The sequence below is a fragment of the Alexandromys fortis genome, unplaced genomic scaffold (genome assembly GCF_014885135.2).
Source record: "Alexandromys fortis isolate MF-2015 unplaced genomic scaffold, M_Fortis_MF-2015_v1.1 scaffold_23, whole genome shotgun sequence".
Lineage (NCBI taxonomy): Eukaryota > Metazoa > Chordata > Mammalia > Rodentia > Cricetidae > Alexandromys > Alexandromys fortis.
In genome coordinates, this window is record NW_026067907.1 from 1108071 (window position 1) to 1127359 (window position 19289).

The 19289-nt window shown below is 42.4% G+C and overlaps 1 protein-coding gene across 3 annotated transcripts in view; it reads left to right on the top strand.

The window, feature by feature from the left end:
• The window catches only part of Ccdc170 (coiled-coil domain containing 170), a 72728-nt gene that overhangs the window by 32129 nt on the left and 21310 nt on the right, over positions 1-19289 (top strand). For all 3 annotated transcript variants that reach the window (XM_050135924.1, XM_050135925.1, XM_050135922.1), the window contains 2 exons: positions 640-825; positions 12451-12768. In XM_050135924.1, coding sequence (XP_049991881.1) covers positions 640-825; positions 12451-12768 — 504 coding nt within the window. The remainder of the gene's footprint in view (positions 1-639; positions 826-12450; positions 12769-19289) is intronic.

Genomic DNA, 19289 nt, shown 5'->3' on the forward strand with positions numbered 1-19289 from the left:
CTCCTTTCATTGGTGGTCAAAACATGAACGCTGACCATGCCATCTGGGGGTTCAAGTCCTCTTATAGGCATTGTCATGGCCCTACAGAGTGGGCTTCTCTATCACCTAGCAAGGCTTACAAATGCTTTCAGTGAACAGTTTTCAATATACAGACTGGAAAGCAAAAACCCCGTGAACGCCAACCCCCATGGCAACCATTTTTAGCATGCTCCATAGGATGCTTAGGATTACTTAGAGTAATATTTCTAAACACAGCTGCTCTGTTTTCTCTGCAATGCACCCTCCCATGCCAGTACCTTGCACACTGTAGGTGCAAATGCTTATGGGCTGAGGACAGCTTTCTGGGCCAGTGACCTTTGCCATCCTTTTAGGCTGTCCTCTCTCCCCCCAAGCACACCGCATTCGGTACTCCCCTCCCGTCATCCTTGCCTGTGTCCCCCTTTGAATGATTTTAACTTGACCACCAGGTCTGTGAATGGTGGTGTTTAGAGGCTGCCTTTGAAGCTGTGACTGTTTGTACCTGTTGTTTTTATTGTTTATTGTTTGTAACCACATTAGGTTATAGATTGTGAGCTCCTTGGAGAAGGCGGCTGGTCTGTCATTTCGTTGTTAGCAGAGCTGTAATTTCTTTCTCTTCAGCTTAGAGAGCTGAGCAAGGAGAACACATTCCTGAAAGGACAAATCACGACTCTTGAAGAGACTATAAATGTCCATGAGATGGAGGCAAAAGCTAACAGAGAGACGATCATGAGGCTGGCGGCAGAAGTCAGCAGGGAGCAGAAAAGAGCTGCTTCCTGGGCCGCGGAGAAAGACAAGCTGAATCAGGTACAGGGAGCTGGAGGTGCCTCTGTGCTGTGCTTACAGAGCAGAAATGGGAGAGCAGACGTCCCTGTGTGCCCTGAAATTATGGGCTACTCTTTCAAAGGGCTGCTCTCAGCAGGAGGGGTGGGGTTGGTGTGGGGTAAGTGATCCAAGTCGGACTTTTGATATTTGACAGATCCTTTTTATACATACTATTTATGCATTTCTACTGCAAAAAAGAAATACAAAATGCTTAAGGGATTTGTAGGCAGGATGACTTACTTTGATTAGTTAATAACGATGTTTTTCATATTCAAGTCTTAGATTTTGAACAAATAGGAAATAAGTTTAAAAGTTGAAAAATTTTAATTGTGCAAAAGATATTAAATGACAATTCCTCCCTCTCCTCCCTCTTCTTAGGCACCCAGTTCTCCAGGGAAGCCTCTTATGTGCTTTTTTTTTATTTAATTGTGTGTGTGACTGAATTTGTACAGGTGGAGGTCAGAGGTTGATGATGGGGTGGTTTTTCTTCACTCGCTCCACCTTATTTTTTGAAAGGGTTTTTTACTGAACCAGGAATTCACCAACTGGCCAGACTGGGTGGCCAGAAGGCTCTCAGAGCTCTGTCTTTACCTTTGGGATTAAGGTGGGTGTTCTCTCTCTGTTTCCCTCCTCTTCCTTCTCCCTCTTTCTCTCTCGCCCCCGCCTCCCTGCTCCACACTTGACTCTTTGCATAGATGTTGGGGATCCAAATGTAAATTCTCTTGTTTATGCAGAAACAATGTGAGCAATTCTAGCCTTTTTAAAAAAAAAACACATTAAAATATACCTTACTGGAACTATTCATATTCATATATACATGAATACACCTTCTGTGTATCATATAGATACGTTTGCTTTTAAATAAAAGGACCATACTCTACACACTGGTCTCAGCAAGGCCATTATGAAGAAGTGCATCAGTTGTGTTTCTGTTGCTATGATAGAATGCTCTAACAAAGGCAATTTTGGGGAGAAAGGCTTCATTTTGGCTTACCATTCCAGAGGAGATACGACCATGATGGTAGAGAAAGCTTGGCAGCAGGAGGGAGGGGGTGCCTGATGGAAGATTGATCATAGTTCACCCACACACAGGAAGCAGAAAGAGAGGAAACAGGAAGTAGGGGCAGCTATAAAACCTCAAATCCCACCTCTAGTGCCTTCCTCCAGGAGGGCTCTACCTCCTGCAGGTTCCAGAATCTCCTGATAAACAGCACCACCAACTGGGGACCAAGTGTTCAAACACATGAACCTATGAGGGGCATTTCTCATTTAAACCACAATAACCCCACATAATTTTTCATGTGTCATCTGTCATATAGAACAAAATCCTAGAAGACTTGATGGATCCAAGTATATGGATGTAGTAATTCTCAGAGACACCAACCAAAGGGAATGGCTCTTAATTCATTCTCTCTCTCTCTCTCTCTCTCTCTCTCTCTCTCTCTCTCTCTCTCTCTCTCTCTCTCCACAATGAATAGCCTGATCTTTTCCAACTAGCCAGAACTTGTTTGAGCATGAGAATGAACACATATGTTTGAGGCTGTATAACCTTTTAAATATGTTTAAAGTTGGATTAATAATAACCGTTCACTTTCAAAAGCTAAAGTGAGCCAGTGCCTTCAGCTAGGAAAAGTGCTGTGGCTCTTGTCACAGATTGGGACTTTCTGATTAGGTAGTGATTAGTGTCCCAGAGAGGCTCCATGAGGAAGGAAGGCTCGGTGGTCTCCAGGCTAAGAATGATGTGGACTTGGAGTATGAAGGAGGCATCTTTCTTCCACCTTCCTTATCTGCAACAATGTCAGTGGGTCTGACAGGGGCCCACACTAACGATGGTGATTGCTAATTATTTCCAATTCTCTTCATGAGCAAATCCTCTTACTGCTGGCTTTCATCTACCAGTACTTCAGCACTGGGGCAAAGCAAAGACTGCCGTTGTCATCAGCTTTTTGTCTTGAACAGTTTGTGCTGCTAGAAGAAACTGCCCCAGGCTTGGCTGGGGGTCCAGTGTAGTGAGAATATGTGAGTCTAGATGGGCAAGGCCTCAGGTTGGATTTCCAGGGCCACAAAAATAGACGGAAATGAAACAAAAAAATCCACAGAGGGTATGGCTTAAACAACAGTAAGTTGGAAATGCAAGATCAGGTGCTGGCATGGCTGAGGTCTGCTGAGGTCTTCTTCTATGTTTATAAATGGAGGATTTTTTTTTCTGTGCCTCATATGGCAAAGAAAGAGGGAAGAGGAGGGGGAGGGGAGAGGGAAAAAAGGGGGAGAAGAGGAAAGGGGAGAGAGAAGTATAGATAGATGGGTACATAGATAGATAGATAGATAGATAGATAGATAGATAGATAGATGGATAGGTGTTGTAGGAGCTGCGGTGGGCTGCGTTCCCGCCCAGCTCTGCATGGCTAGCTTTACCCAAAATAATTACACAGAAACTGTATTCTTTTGAACACTGCCTGGCCCATTAGTTCTAGCCTCTTATTGGCTAACTCTCACATCTTGATTAACCCATTTTAAATAATCCATGTAGCCCCACGAGGTGGCTTACCAGGAAAGATCTTAACCTGCATCTGTGTCGGAGAGGAGAATCATGGCAACTGCGTGACTTGGCTTCTTTCTCCCAGAATTCTGTTTTGTTTTCTCCACCCACCTAAGGGCTGGCCTATCAAAGGCAAAGCAGTTTCTTTATTAATTAACCAATGAAAGCAACAGATAGATGACACTCCCACATCAGATGGATAGATAGATAGGTAGGTAGGTAGGTAGGTAGGTAGATAGATAGATAGATAGATAGATAGATATCAGTCTAGCATTTGCTATATGGCTCCAGGTTGGCCTTAATTGTATAGCTATCCTCATGCCTTAGCTTTCTAAAGGCTGGGATTATAGGCATATGCCACTATACCTGGCACTATATCTCTTTAGTGGGATGATATATTTTTTTTCCCCTTATGCAGTTACCTGAGATATCTGTGGAATAACAGTTAAGACATCATTCCCTAATTTTTTTTTGTAGTACTGGAAATTGAACTCAGAGCCTCATGAATGTTAGACAACTGGTCTACCATGAAGCTGTATTCCTATCTTTATTTGTCAGGATGCTAACACCCATCAAATCTTGTCTTGATTAAATGTCCCCTCAGAGGTGGCAAAGTGATAATTTATACACTTATAAGTCTTTCTATATCAGCTTCTAGCTCTCTCTTTCTCTCCTTCCCTGTCCCCTTCCCTCCCTCTCTCTTTTGCTCTCTTATTTTCTTAAGTGATCCATAACTCAAAGCTATGAATGCATGAATGTTCAGCTGCTATAATTTTATAAAAATCTTCTTTTTAATTTTTATACATTTTTTATTGTTTTGTTGTCTCACAGTCATTTTTTTCTTAATATTCCAAATTCTATGAATTTGTGTATCTGAAGCTCCTTTGAGATGGCCTTTGTGCTCCTGTACCATGTTTAACATGTTCTTACTCTCAGGACAAAGGCAATATCCTAGGCTTATTTGAAATTTTCAGGTTGCCAGCCCAAACCTCTCAATTCTCTAGAGAACTGAGGTTCTCCTTGTCAAGGAACAGTGCTTAAAGACTACTGTGGGACAGTGGTCTTGTACCCTGTAAAGATTTGTCACTTGTATTGGTTTAATAAAATCATGATTGGCCAGTAGCCAGGCAGGAAGTGTAGGCGGGCAACCAGAATAGGAGAATACTGGGAAGAGGAAAGGCTCAGTCTACAGTTGTCACCCAGACACAGAGGAAGCAAGATAAAAATGCCTTTCTGATAAAAGGTACCAAGCCACATGGCTAACACAGAGAAGAATTATGGGTTAATGTTAGGTGTAAGAATTAATTAATAAGAAGCCTGACCTAATAGGCCAACCAGTTTATAATTAATGTAGACATCTGTGTGTTTCTTTGGGACGGAGTGGCTGTGGAACCAGGTGGGACAGAAACCTCTGTCAACAAGAGACCATACTTTATCCTACAGTGGAGTAGATGTGTGCTCACTTCCTATACATTTACCATATCACAGTCGCAGTACTGACTGCTCATTGAGATTGTGTGATTTGTCCAAGTACCTGTAATTATCCCGTGGCAAGGCTGGGACCAAACTCGCATTGCCACAGTGCTCTGCCTCTATCAGTCATGTCCTTTGCATGACGGCCACAGCATCACCCTGTATGCGAGTGTGTTGGCAGGGATTATTTAGTAGCAGAAGAACAATAATAAGCAGCCATGCCATCCAATTTTCTTAGTATTAGTTTTTAAAAAGAGTCTCTGGACATTAGCAGGAAATGAGTGAGGAAGCATGTCATAATACTACCTGAAACAGGAAACCAGGACCCGACTCTTATGTAAGTGTCTTTTCTTGGGATTGACTCTGGAAACTTGTGCACTTTGGCTCCAGGTTCTCGCCAACCTCATAAAAATGGCAAAATAAAAAGATGGGCAATAAAAACATGAGGTCTTTAATAAAGTGCTCATTCATAGAACTATTACTCTGATGATTTACTATCAAGAAATACTGTCCAGTGCCTTTCCTGACACATTAACGGTCTCAGAAAGTCTCCAGACTGCTTTCCAGAGCTCTGGTTTTGAGGTAGGAAACATTTTTTATTAGGCAAGTCCAGATGTATGGGAGAGGCTAGAGTAGCCACACAGCTGGGGTGTCGTGTCTACAAAATTTGGCTTTGTTGCATTGCTTAAAGACTATGTTAAGAGCCAAGTGTGATGGGGCACACTTTTAATCTTAGCATTCAGGAGGCAGAGGCAGGAGGATATCTGTGAGTTAGTGACCAGACTGGTCTACATAGTAAGATCCTGTTTCTAAGGAGAAAAAAAATCCAAGTGATTTATCATGTGTGTTAAATATATTATTTGGAAATCTTTAGCAGTTATTTTGTGTGTTTGGGTACTGGGAACGGAAGTGAAGATAATATGCCTGCTAAGCACATGTACCCCTCAGCTGTACCACAGATGTTGCAGTGTGTTTTGAAATCTGTCAAAGCTTGCTACTTTTATGCATGTTATCTTTAAAAAAAAATTCAACTTCGTTAAAAGTAGTCACTTTACCCACACACGTCATACACACTTTTCTTAGAACCTAGAAGTTAAATAAATGCCCTGCACTACAAATAGCCTCTTTCATATTTTCTCGAGTAGAATGAGGAAACTAGGGACTGGTACTGTTTTGGGACCCAGACATGCCTAGGTTTGAAATGATGACCCTTCTGTATTATCTTTCTCACTATGCTACATTAAGTGGTGTGGAGAGCAGAGCCTGACGTGGTGGGCAGAGGAGTTAAGAAACAGCTATAGTAGTTGTAGTCATTGTCTGCATCTCAGGATTTGGTTCTTCTATTAGACAAGCCTCAGGGGACACCTGGGATTGTGTAGCCTGTAGGTAATTTTATGAGAGACTATGTTGATTAGGTTAATTGAGATTGGGAAACCCACCCTAGAAATGGGTGGCACCATTCCCTAGGCTTGGGTCCTGGACTAGAGAAGGAGCGAGCTAGCTGAGCACATTGAGTTTGCTATGGGACCAGCTCTTGGTGCTTCCACTGCTTTGACTTCCCCAACATGGTGGACCACACCCTTAAATTGCCAGGGAGAAAAAATAAACCTCTGCTCCCTTGAGCTGCTTTTGCCAGGCTTGTTTGTTTGTTTATTTTCTAGACAGCTCTGGCTGTGCTTTAACTCACTTGGTAGACCAGGTTGGCCTTGAACTCACAGAGATCCACCTGCCTTCCAAGTGGTGGGATTAAAAGCGGGTGCCACTGCTGCCCAGCTATTGCTGGGACTGTGGTTCTGGCTCCAGAATCCCTTGCCTATGAAGTCCCTCCCAGGCTTGCAACCTTTCCTTTGAACATCTGGTTTCTTTTAAAATTATCTGTGAAATGGGAAACATGCTTAAGGCTGTATCTTATATTTATTTTTAGTATTAGGTTATAGTTAATATTCCCTTGATATCTATCTGTGGGGGCTTCAATCCAGGATGCCCTATGGATTGCAAAAACCTGTGGATGTTCAAGTCATTCCATAAAACACTATAGTTTAGTGTGTATATTGTCTCATAGATTTTAGATGATCTCTAAATTACTTCTAATACTTAATATAAGCAAAATGGCACACAAACTACGATTTAACAAGAATTTGTGCGGGAAAGGTCTATACTTCATTTCCTTCCTGTTTATTTTCGGCTGTTGTTGGCCGGCTCCATGTGTGTGGAAGCCACAGCTACAGCGAGCACATGGTAAGATTCATGCCGTACTCAGGGTGACTCCAGAACATGATTTATTTTTACTTCTCTCTCCTTGGGACTCACTTTTATCTAGAGATTAAAATAAATATGAGAGTGTTTGAGGAGAAGAGGCAGGCGGGAGAGTTCCCGGAAGTAAGAAATGATCAGACACAGCTCACTGAGGAAACTAAAGCTGTCTGATACCACACACCATGTTGGAAGAAACTTTCAAGTAATTCCTATCTAGACCCCAGCTCTCGTAGGAAATATGAATTATTGTTAGTTACTTATTTTGAGATAAGATCTCACTATGTAGCTAGTTGGGGGCTATGTAGACCAGCCTAGGCTCAAACTCACAGAGATCAAATTACCTCTGTCTCCCAGGCACTGGGATTAAAGGCGAGCGCCATGCCTGGCATATTTTATTCTGTAATTCATTAGCTATTTTTTGGTAGTTCTGGGCCTTGACCCCAGGGCCTTGTATATTCTAGGCAAGAGCTTTAAAGGCTTTAACATTTAATCTTTAACATTTCCCATACGACCCGTGTCTGGCTCTTCCTCAAGCTTCCCCAGAGCTGGAAAGTCTCTGATGTTCCATGTGGGGCAGCTCCCCAGCAAAAGAGGTTGAGACCAGACAGAGTTTCTCCAATTTATGCTCTAATCCTGGTAGTGTCTTATTTCCCAGCGTAAACTGAAATAGCATTTCTTCCTCCTCCCGTCCCCTCCCGTCCCCTCCCCTTCCCTCTAGTCCCCTTCCCTTCCCTCTCTTCCCCTATCCTTCCTTTCCTTTTTTGCTTCTTTACAGCTCTGCAGATTGAACCTATGGCTCATTCATGCAAGGCATGTGACCCTCAGACATACTTTCTTTACTTAGAAAAAAAAATTCTTGAAGACCAGATCTTGTTAAATTGCCCAGACTGGATATGAATGCATTCCATAGCTCAGGCAAGCCTTGACCCTTCTCAGCCTCCCAAGTAGCTAGGATTTCCTGCCTGTGCTATCAGGCCTAGTTGAAATCCCTTTTATTTATGGCCACATGGTAAATGCTTTGAAGCCATTTCTAGGTCTCTTTCTTTGGCTAAGCAGCCCAAGAGTTTTCCCAATGCTCTTCACTGGGACCCTCTTAGTGTAGTATAAGAAGCTAAGGTGTTCTTCTCTCCAGATGAGGAATTAGCATGAAAACAATCAGGACTGTAACACCTGCTGAGGAGGTCAAAGTTACAGGTGTTTCTGGGGCTCCAAAGTAGAATCAACCACCAAGCCAAGGAATGATGTATGGAAGAGCAGAGGATTGTGGATTGTACTCCCTGCTGTGAAACAGGAAGAATTCAATCCTCTTACTTTTTCTGTCCCCCTCTTTTTACTTCTTAGCATTTATTATATGATTGTATCGACATTGTCACGATTTGCATTCTGACTTTTTATTAAAATTTATCAGATGGTTTATCTTTAGGATCATTCTAAAAATTTAGAAATCAGAATAGCATTTAAAGATTCTATAATACAATGTTTTTATTATTATTTATTTATTTATTTAATTGTGGTTCTAATCTTAGCCATGTTAGAATACCCTGTTTTCCTGCTGAAAAGGTCCAGCAGGAACTGTCCGTGGTCCTCCAGGCTCAGGCTGACCAGCCCAGGGCAGTGTTTGCAGCTCTATAGTGCAGCCCAGGAACACAGTGGCTTCTGGGGCAGAGAAATCCACGGTCAGGCAGCACTGAGCTTTCTAATAATTTGCTAATAATAATAATTTGCTAAGATTTCCAAACTTCAGCTACCGTTGCCCTTTTCAGTATACACAAAGCCATTGGGACAGCTCAGATTCGGGAAAGGTCCACTCACCTGCAGGAAAACGTGGTTCTGTAGCTTCTGCCTCACTGAGCATCTGTTAGAGTAAACAAAACAATCCTCCTGGACTACACTTATATACTTCGGAGGGTGCGCTTGGATTTGAAGACGTTTGTAGAAGTTGATGGCATGTGACGACATGCTCTTCTGTCTCATGAGAGAAGAGAGACAGGGGGATCAAGTTAAAGTTAAAGGCTAGCCTGGTCTCCATTGTAAGTTCTAGACCAGCTGGAGCTACAAAGATTCTGTCTCAACAAGGCAAAAAAAAAAAAAAAAAAAAAAAAAAAAAAAAAAAAAAAAACAAGAAAAACAAGGACACAAGAGTAAGCCCTTCTTACAGAGATTTGTTGAAACCAGGATTACCAGTGTACACCCTCGTGCCTGGCTTCATAGGGATTTTAAGGTGATTTCGTCACATTCAAGATATTTAATTTTAATTTGTATTAAAAGAAGTAACGCTGCTTTCAAAAAAAAAAAATCTATGGTTAGTGCTGTGTCAGCAGAGAGTTCTCCGCATTGCTCTGTGAGGTCTAGTGTCACTCGGTGATACATAACTGTAATCTAATTGAATAATTTTGAATATTTGTCATTTCCTACTTAATAATTTAGTGTATACTTATAGTTTTTTTGGAACAGAATTATAGTTTTAAAAAATGTTCGCATATTTTGTTATGTAGTATTATATGAAAAATTTATACCCAAGTTGTTCCTGTTTACACAAGTGTGCCTGTGTGGCGGGAATTGCAGGATTTATTTATTAATCTTAACTGCGGCTGGCAGAATTAAACAACTGACTTTTTAAATTTATACAATTGGTTTAGAATTGGGAGGATTAAGGTTCAGCCAGAAGTTCCTACCTCGACAAGAACTAATTGTATTTTCAAGAAATAATTTGATCTCAGGCATTATAGAAATCCATATTGTAGCTAGCAAGTTCGTGATAGGAGTCAGTTGTGCCTGTGTGTCGTGCATGAATGTGTATGTGCGTACCAGTTCTTTTCTTTTGAACCACCAACCAGCTCCCAAATCATGATACGGAGACTTATTAGTTATGAATGCTTGGCCTTAGTTTATGCTTGTTTCTTGCTAGCTTTCTTTCTTTAACTTAAATGAACCTGTTTCTCTTTATCTACCTTTAGTGTCGGACTCTTTACTTTTTCTTTCTTTAGGTCCTACTCTGAACTGCTGGCTGGCAGCTGCCTGCAGCTCTTTCTCTTTCTCCCTCAATCTTTTTCATCCTTCTTTTCTAGATTCCTCCTCTTATTTATTTTCTCTGCCCACCACCCCATTCAGCTTTTTAATTAGGCCAATCAGGTGCCTTAGGCAGTCAAGGTGAACCAGCAATACATCTTTTCATCATTAACAAAGGCAGCAGAAGCAAATGTAACCCATCTTTATACAGTTAAAGTAATATTGTATAGAATAAACTAAGGTAACACATCTTTATATAGTTAAAGTAATATTCTATAGCATAAACTAATGTAACACATCTTTATACAGTTAAAGTAATATTCCATAGTATAAACTAAGGTAACACATTTTTGCCTAGTTAAAATAATATTCCACAACATATGTTTGTGTGTGTATCTGTCTTGCATGAATATGCATGTGTTTGTGTGTGTATGTCTTGCATGAATATATATGTGTTTGTGTGTGCATGTTTATCATGCTTGATTGTACATGTGTTTGTGTGCCTGTGGAGGCTGATGATTGATGGGGACTCTCTCCCTCTTCTGCTCAGTACCTTATTTTTGAGACAGGACTTCTCTGTGAACCTGCAGCTCACTGATGAGGTCACACTGGCTGCCCTGCCAACTCTGGTGATCTATATATTTTTTTCCCCATCCAGCAGACCTCTTGGCTTTTTCATGTGGGGTCTGGGAACTCAAACTCAAGGTTCTTGTGCTTTTGAGACTGGCAGTTTACCCGCGGGGCCCTCTCTACAGAGCTATTGAAAGACTTTTCCCCCCTTCAGATAGATTTCTGCCTTTCATTGAACACTTTCTGTTATTTGTATATGATTTTGTTAAATGTAATGGTGAGGTCATTATTATTCATTTGCTGACTTTAGCCTACTGAGCTTAAAGATTTTGTTATTATTATTATTATTATTATTATTGTTATTGTTATTACTGTCTTGATATTTTTTGAGATAGGATCCCTGCATGTAGTCCCATCCTGGAACTTGCAAATGTAGGTCGGGCTGGCCTTGAACTTACAGAGATCCACTTGCTTCTGCTTCCCAAGTGCTGGGATTAAAAGCATATAGTACCACACCCAGTAAGATCTGTTGATTATTACAAAACGTTTAAGCGTTGCCTTCCGCCAGGGCCTGCCCTTGCTTGCAGATGTATTCTCAGTGGAGGTCACTTGTGAGCTTTCTGGGAAAGAAGCTGTTTTTTCTTCTCCCCATGTCAGTGTGGTCTGACAGCTGCCACCAGGTCATGCCTAGTCATGGTCATGTCACCTCATGTCTCATGCTTCAGGGCATCCTTGAGGTAGCCACGCAACCAGACTCCAGCCTGGCAACCTGCTGCGGGGGACTGGGAAGGTAATTGATTTGCAGTCCCGAGGACACCTATTTCCAGTAGAACAGAGTGGCCGAATCTCGGAGAGATTAATTAGAGCGCTGGGGAGCGGCTGTCCCCAAGGTCTGCTGCTGGCTCCTGCTCCTTTATTTCCTAGGGAATCAGTGTAGTGTCCGTGGGGACGGATATTTCCAGAAACACACACACACACACACACACACACACACACACACACAATGAAGCTACTCTTGTGATTTTAATTAAACATCATGACGGGCGCTTGGATTAGGGTGAAGTGCTTGGAAGAGGCAGTGCTTGGTTTAGGTAGTGGTTCTTAACCTTACCGATGCTGGAACCCTGTAGTATAGTTTCTCCTGTTGTGGCGACCCCCACCCCCAGCCGTTAAAATTATTTTGTTGCTACTTCATAACTGTAATTTTGCTACTGTTGTGAATTGTAGCATAAGTATCTGATATACAGGATATTGGATAAGCAACTACTAAAGGCGTCGGGTGACCCACAGGTTGAGAACCACTGTTTTAGGGTATCAGACTAAGTTGGTAGTAGATAGTAGGTTAGAAACGTTTTTAAAAGCTGAAGTATTTTAATTAACTTTGGTGCTCTTTTGGTGTTAGATGAGATTTGATTAATCTACTTCAAATTGTAAGTCCACCATACTCTAGCGTCTGAGGTCAGAAGAGGGTGGCAGAGCCCCTGGAACTGGAGTTCTAGATGGTTCTGAGACACTGCGTGGGCGTTGGGAATCAAACTGGGGACCCTGGAAGGGCAGCTAGTGCATTTAACCACGGGGTGATCTCTGCAGCCCAAACATCTTATTTAATAACTTCATGAAGACACGGAGAGACCGTGGAACTAGAACTGTAACTAATGCACACCTAACCCTAAGTCCTTGGAGCCGCAGGCACGGAGGTAAATGTAGACCTCATCAAATGCAGATCTACCCTTTACTGTTTGCATTCTGTAATCTTTCAGGACTTGCTCAGCGCCTTGGATGCCAAAACAGCCCTAGAGAGGGAAGCTAAGCTCTTCCAAGAAAGGCTGCTTGCTGCGCAGCGAGCCTGGGAGGCATCAAAGCAAGAGCTGAACCAGCTGAGGAAAAACTGCCAGCAGCTGGACCTGAGCTTGAAGGCCAGCAGGGATGCAGCTGCAGGCTCGCAAAGCCAGATCTCCTCCTTCAGGGAGAAACTCGCAAAGGTCCTTGGCAGCGGATTGGATACGGCTGGGTCCGCAGAGGACGCCATATTGGAGAGGATTCGAGAGCTGCGCATCCAGGAAGAGAGCAAGAAAAGGGTGAGTAGGCCATGGCCCCTTACAACGCCCTCAGCAGACACCCAGCACACAGCAGCCATGTCTTGGAATTAGTTCATTTACAACGTAGCACGTTCGCACCACGTTTAGATGTACATAGGATGACCCGAGACACTGATGGAGTTGGAGCTGGCCATGCGGAACTCTGCTTCTCCTGCATTTAGTCATGGGGCGTGAGCTCTGGCAAGACCCTGAGATCATGGTTTCTGAGATTTTCAATGAATTTTTCTGTTTCTTTTTTCTCTTCCTTCTCCATTCCCTGCCTCCATGTGCCTCTGTGTGTTGTGTATGTGTCTGTCTGTGTGTGGTCTGTATGTACCTAGTTGCATGTGTCCGTGTGTGGTGTTTGTATATCTGCTTGCATGTGACTCTGTGTTGGCCGAGACTGCTCGTTCATTTACTGACTGCTCAGACCCAAATAGTCACACAGAAATTATATTAGTTATAACACTGTTTGGCCAAGATTCAGCTACGTTTCTAGCCAGCCAACTCTTATATTTTGAATTAACCTATTTCTATTAATCTATGTGTCAGCACAAAGCTGTGGCTTATTGGTAAGGATCCAGCATCTGTCTCCTTCGGCAGCTACATGGCATCTCCCTGACTCCACCTATTCTCTCTATATCTCTGTTCTGATTTCCTGCCTGGCTTTACTCTGCTAACAAAGCTGAAACAGCTTTATTCATTAACTGATGATAATAAAACATATTCATACCACACAGAAGGCGATCCCATATCACCTTTCTTTTTCTGTCTAAATAAAAGGATGTTTTTAACTTTAACCTAGTAAAATTACATATAACAACAGGTTCAAGCAAGAATTACAGTTCTATTTAGTCTATTTGTATCTGGCAAAACTAAAGAAAATATACTATCATTTATTTTATCTTTGTGAGTCTAAAGTTTCATATATAATTTATCTTTTATTATAACTAAGGAAAACTATAGCTATCTGTCTTCAACTCTTCAAAGACCCCAGAAGGATATAATATTACCTAAGTAAACAGGAAGTTCATTGTAAGCAACTTCTAAAACTAGAAATGACAGAGACATCTTGTTGCCTGGACAGTCATCCAAAGTTCTTCTGTACCATTGGGGCATCCATCTTCGGCCTTCAGGCCCATAGTATCCAGAAGACTTTTCCATGAAGCAGGAAATCTGAAGATCTGTTCTGCCTTGTAATGGAAAAGTTCATCAGTTGCTTTCTTCTGTGTCCTGCAGAATGTATGGCAGACTCTTTCATGAAGCAGGAACCATAAAAGACTGTCTCACCTTTAAGCAAGTTCAGCAGTCATTTTTCTGTGGGTCCTGCATGTCCAGTTCATACAGCATACAGCAATCTAGGCAAGAGCAGTTTCTTGCCCAAATGGCTAGCAAACTCCATAAGGAGCCTCATTGATGCCCATAATCCTCTTGAAGTAATCAGCGCTGCCAAAATCAGACATATCTCATTATTGAATAAGCCTAAGTTCTTAAAAACCCTTCAAATGTCATAATCTATAGGTCTTTGGAGTACTGAAGATTATCTATCTAGCTGGAATATATCTCTGTACATCTAGAAAACCTAAATACCATGACTAAAAAGTTTTGTTATTGTAGATGATATCTATTAACCTGTATTTCTTAATTATATATTACATTTTTAATGAGCTGTATAAACATAATACCTTAAACAAGGTAGAAATATACATATACACAGTATAGCAAATTGACTTAAATTTGTATAAATAGTTCAAAGCCCATACCAATGCAAGGCATTCATTTCTTACCATCTTTCCCCTCCCCTTCTTTGAAAGTTTAGGAATTTGTACATAGTTTTCTCCAAACTGCTTCCTGCTGTTTGTTGGGTGAAGTATTTTTACGGGCTCATGAAGACCTTTTAAGGGGTCTTGTTCCATCAAGCCACATCAGTCTGGAAGGAATCCATAGGTTCTCATCTTCTATGAAACAAAAACAGAACCTCTTTTTCAAAGCAACATATCCTTAGATCCAAATCTTGAAGTCAAGATGCTTTTATGTTGGTTTAGCTTAGCTACCCTAGAAAGTCCTGTCCCTGCCTTTCAAGGCTAGAATTACAGGCGAGCCACCCGACCCCCAGTCATTGACATTCACTCTTGGTTCTGGAGTCCCGCATTTGGCCCCCTTGCTTACACAGTGAGCACTTCAACCATGGGGCTATCTCCCCAACCCCAGTGGATTATTTATTTTTCAGTGCTGAAGATGGAACCCAGACTCTCACACTTGGAAGGCAGCTCTATCAGGGGCCTGCCATCCTGGCTTTTTAGATTCTACTTTCTCATCTTATTAGCAACTAGTACAAAGTTCACAGTCCCTGTTCAAAAGTGTAAAACTCTTTGAGTTCATCAAGTCTTGTTATTTTTGGGGAGTGAGTGGTGTTTTTGAGGTGTAGTTTCATTATATAACTCAGTTGGCTTCCAACCCACGGGAAACCCCCCACTTCCTTTATAAGGCCTCCTGAGGGCAAGAGTTGCAGGCCTCTTCCACCGCACTCGCCAGTGTGTTTTCAAATTTAGGGTATTCACGGGCTTGTAAACTAAATATATAACAAAGTCATATATCAACCGTGCACAGTTCTCCCCAAGAGGTTTAGAGTGTACCCCATTGCCAGCCACACTCATTGTGCTCCAGCGGAGCCTGTGAGCCACTCTAGAGGGGATGAATGGAGATTAAATAGCCCAAGTCATTGAGGGTTTGCTGTCCCGCAGGGTCAGGTCAGGCCAAGACTTGCTAGGAAATAAGTTACCAGGATTTGCCTCCTAAGATTATTGTTTACTAATGGCAGTCAATGGAACAGTTGTTATAGGTTCATTAACATGTTGTTAATGAACAAAAATCAAAACAACAAATGTTAACTGTTACTGCTGTGTCGCCTCCCCTTTGTCCTTGCTTCTGTCTTCTTGATTTTTAATTTTTTTTTTAATTTTTGAGTGAATGTGGTGTGTAAATATGTGTGTGTGTGTGTGTGTTTGTGTGTTTATTTGTAGAGGCTAGAAGTCGACCTTGGGTCAATATTGTTCCTCAGGTACCATTCTTTTTTCTTTCTCTTGAAATAGAGTTTTTCACTGGCCTGAAAACCACTAGTAGGTTCTGTTGCCTGACCAGGAGCCCAGAGATCTGCTTGTCTCCACCCTAACAGGCCCTGCTTTTGTTACATAGGTTCTGCTGACTGAATTCAGGTCCTGGTCCTTTCAATGCAGTGATTTACCGGCTGAGCCCTCTTGCCAGCCCCACAATGACTTTTGTTTTTTAAAAGGTTAGTTTAGAAATGCACTTGTAAATTTAAAAATAAACCAATAAATAATTATCAACCTAAAATCCGTGCTTGCTCTACAAGTACTTCTCATGGCCTTCTTAGCCCAGTGCACAGCGTTTTTATAGTTGAACTGCACCCTGTAGCGTATACATATCGCTGAGGGTAAGACTACCTTTTCCTGTGACTCAGTTTATACATTGGAAGTCATCTGAAGCAGAAAGTCATTTCCGGGGCTGGGAGGAGCTTCAGGAAGATGGCTTGAGTGGTAATGCGTATGCACTGGTGGCCAGTGTTCTCCCCACACATTTGATTGCTTTTCATTGTGTTGGTCTCAGTCTCAGCTTCCCCTTCCTGTTTTAATTCCGGCGTGTGAAACATGGCATACAGTTGCCAGCATGATGTGTATGTTTACTTTCTGAAGCAAAGTGGTGTAAATTGGTTAAGCTGGCCCTGCTCCCCCCACTCCCCATACAGATGAGAATGATTCAGCCTTTTTAGTGTCATTCTCGGCCTCCCCTACCCTGTAATTTCTCTCAGTAGCTGCGCTTCCCATTTTAAAGCCCCAAATCAAGCATGTGGCTGGTCTCTTGCGTGACTCATCCTCAAGTAAAATCGGGAGAAAATGGATTTTGCACATTGTCTTAGAAATGTTTTTCGAAGAATGGATGCTTTACAAATCGCCGACTCTGTTTGTGGAGGGCTGCTTCTCGCTGCCAGCTGCCATGGCCACAGGCAGCCAGCTGTGGAGTCCCCCATGCGAAGGCCCTGCAGGCTGGGCCCGGCACACTGCCCACTTCGCGTGCATTCTTACATTGCTTTTCTTGTTTACTCCGTGGCTATCCATTCTCCCTCTTCTAGAATTGAATTCTCAGTGGAACTGAGGTCACTGCCCCCACTTCTTCACTAAGTCATTTCTGCTTCTCCCTTGAATGTCTGCTTCTGGCAATTTAATTTCTCTTTAAAAAGCTATGCCGTATCTTAGAGCAGGGATTCTTAACTGTGGAACTGTTGATATTTAGACTGCAGAGTCATTTTTTTTTGAGGGTCTTATGAAACCAGACTATTCTTGAACTCATGATCTTTTTGTCTCTGCTTCCTGGGTGTGCACCCTCACACCTAGCTCTGTATAGGATAATGTATATGTATATGCATTTGTATATATATATATATATATATGTGTGTGTGTGTATGTGCTGTGTATTTGTGTTTGTATATATAGGTGTATGTATATATATATGCATGTGTATATATGTGTGTATGAGTATATATGTGTAAGTGTATATCTGTGTTTATCTGTGTATATGCATGTGTGGCAGGTGGTAGTAGTGTCCTGTGTGTTGTAGAGTGTTACCAGTGTCCTAGCCTCTGCCTGTTAGATCCCATGGCAACCCTCAGTCCCAATTTGAGACAACCATTGTGTCTCCAGACATAATCAAATGTTTCCCTGACAAGGACAAAGTCATCCCTGTTTGAAACCTCTGCCTTAGAGGAAGGCCCTGCTGCTGAGTCCTCTCTGAATGTTGTTTAGCCTCGAATTTCAGGAAATATAATAGATGACGAAGAACAAAGACTCCTTGCATGATAGATCAAACACGCAACATTTTTGGATTTTACATTTTGTGGCAAAGTTTTCCACCTTTTGGGGTATTTCCTAACTTACTAATCTGGATGAGAATTGATTATGTGTAGGGATGATGCGACCTGATCAATCTCTCCCCATTTCCTGAATTAAATACAGAGTCACACGAGCTCATCCACCTTGGAGTAGATATTCCTTCTGCGGGCTTTGCTTATGCCTCAACTGAAAGTCTCACAGTCTGGAGGCTCTGCGGGTGCTGTGGCCATAGCTTGGTGCTCCCGAAGACCCGAGGGAAGTTCCAAAGCCCTAGTCCTCCAAATCTCACAGCCCCTCATCATTTTCCTGCCACTCACTGGAGCAGACACTTCCCAAGATGCACTGGCAGACTTCCACTGCTCAGCTACTGTCAAAAATGACTCTTTAAGGTCACGTCTGGGTGTGATGGAGTCTGAACAGCCAGAGGTGTAGCGCCTCCATCCTCCCTAGTTGTCATTGGTCCCTAGCTCTGCACTAACAAAGCGCCACTAACTGGGTGGTATCAGCACAGTTCCCTAGCTCACAGTTCTGTAGTTAGAATTCTGCCGTCAAGGTGTAGTTAGGGCTGGTTCCCGTGTTTGTATAGCTCACCTGGCTTCTGATGGTTCAAGGCCCTCCCTGGCTGGTGCATGGGTTTGCCCCACCTTTTCTGCAGTATCTGCCTCTTATACATGTCTGATTTTGCATCCAAGTTTCTTTTATAAACTTTTATAAAGACACTGGCAAACTAACCAGATCTCACCCCAGCAACCCGATAGTAACACTATCTGCAAAGAGCTTATTTCTAAATAAGCCCCATTCTGAGGGCCTTAGTAGCATCAACTTACCTTTTCTGTGGATACCAAGTTAACCCACAACAGAAGTCGGCCTGGACAAAGAGGGAGGGAGCAGTGTTAGACAGTGGGCATTGTTAGCCCTGTGCATGGATGGGGACAGACGTGGAGGAAGGGGAATGTGGCTGATGTAAAGCCTTGGTGTTAAGCTGCCTGATAACTTACTTTATATACTTCCAAAATGAAAGATATTATTTGAATAAGAGAAAAAAGTTGTTTATGTCCAAAAGGTTCCAGACCTTAGGTGCCCCAAGAGGCTTTTTCTGGTCACAGAGCTCTGGTGTTGTTTGGTGGAGTCTCAGAGCAAAAGGCCTCGCTGGGGAGATCAACAAATCTCCTCGGGAGGTGAGCTAGCTCTAAGTGCATTATGGCTTTACTTCCCAAGTCTCTCTTGTTTCTTTTTGGAGAGTAGCCTGCTGAAGTATCTCTTTAATTAACCAAGTTTAGGCATGTGCTTTTTTGTGATGCTCCCATCCCATAGCCCCTACATCCTCAGCAGAGAAGCCTTCAGTACATTCAGACAACACTAAGGAAGAATGGAAGAAAGAAAAGTCTGTTGGTTCTTTAGACTTGTTGGTGTAACAAGCAACAAGCTTACAGTTTGGGTGGAAACACCCAGAGACTGGTATATGGTGTTCTCAAGAATGGAGTCAGCGCCTTTAATCCCAGCACTTGGGAGGCAGAGGCAGGTGGATCTCTGTGAGTTCGAGACCAGCCTGGCCTACAAGAGCTAGTTCCAGGACAGGCTCCAAAACCACAGAGAAACCCTGTCTCGAAAAAC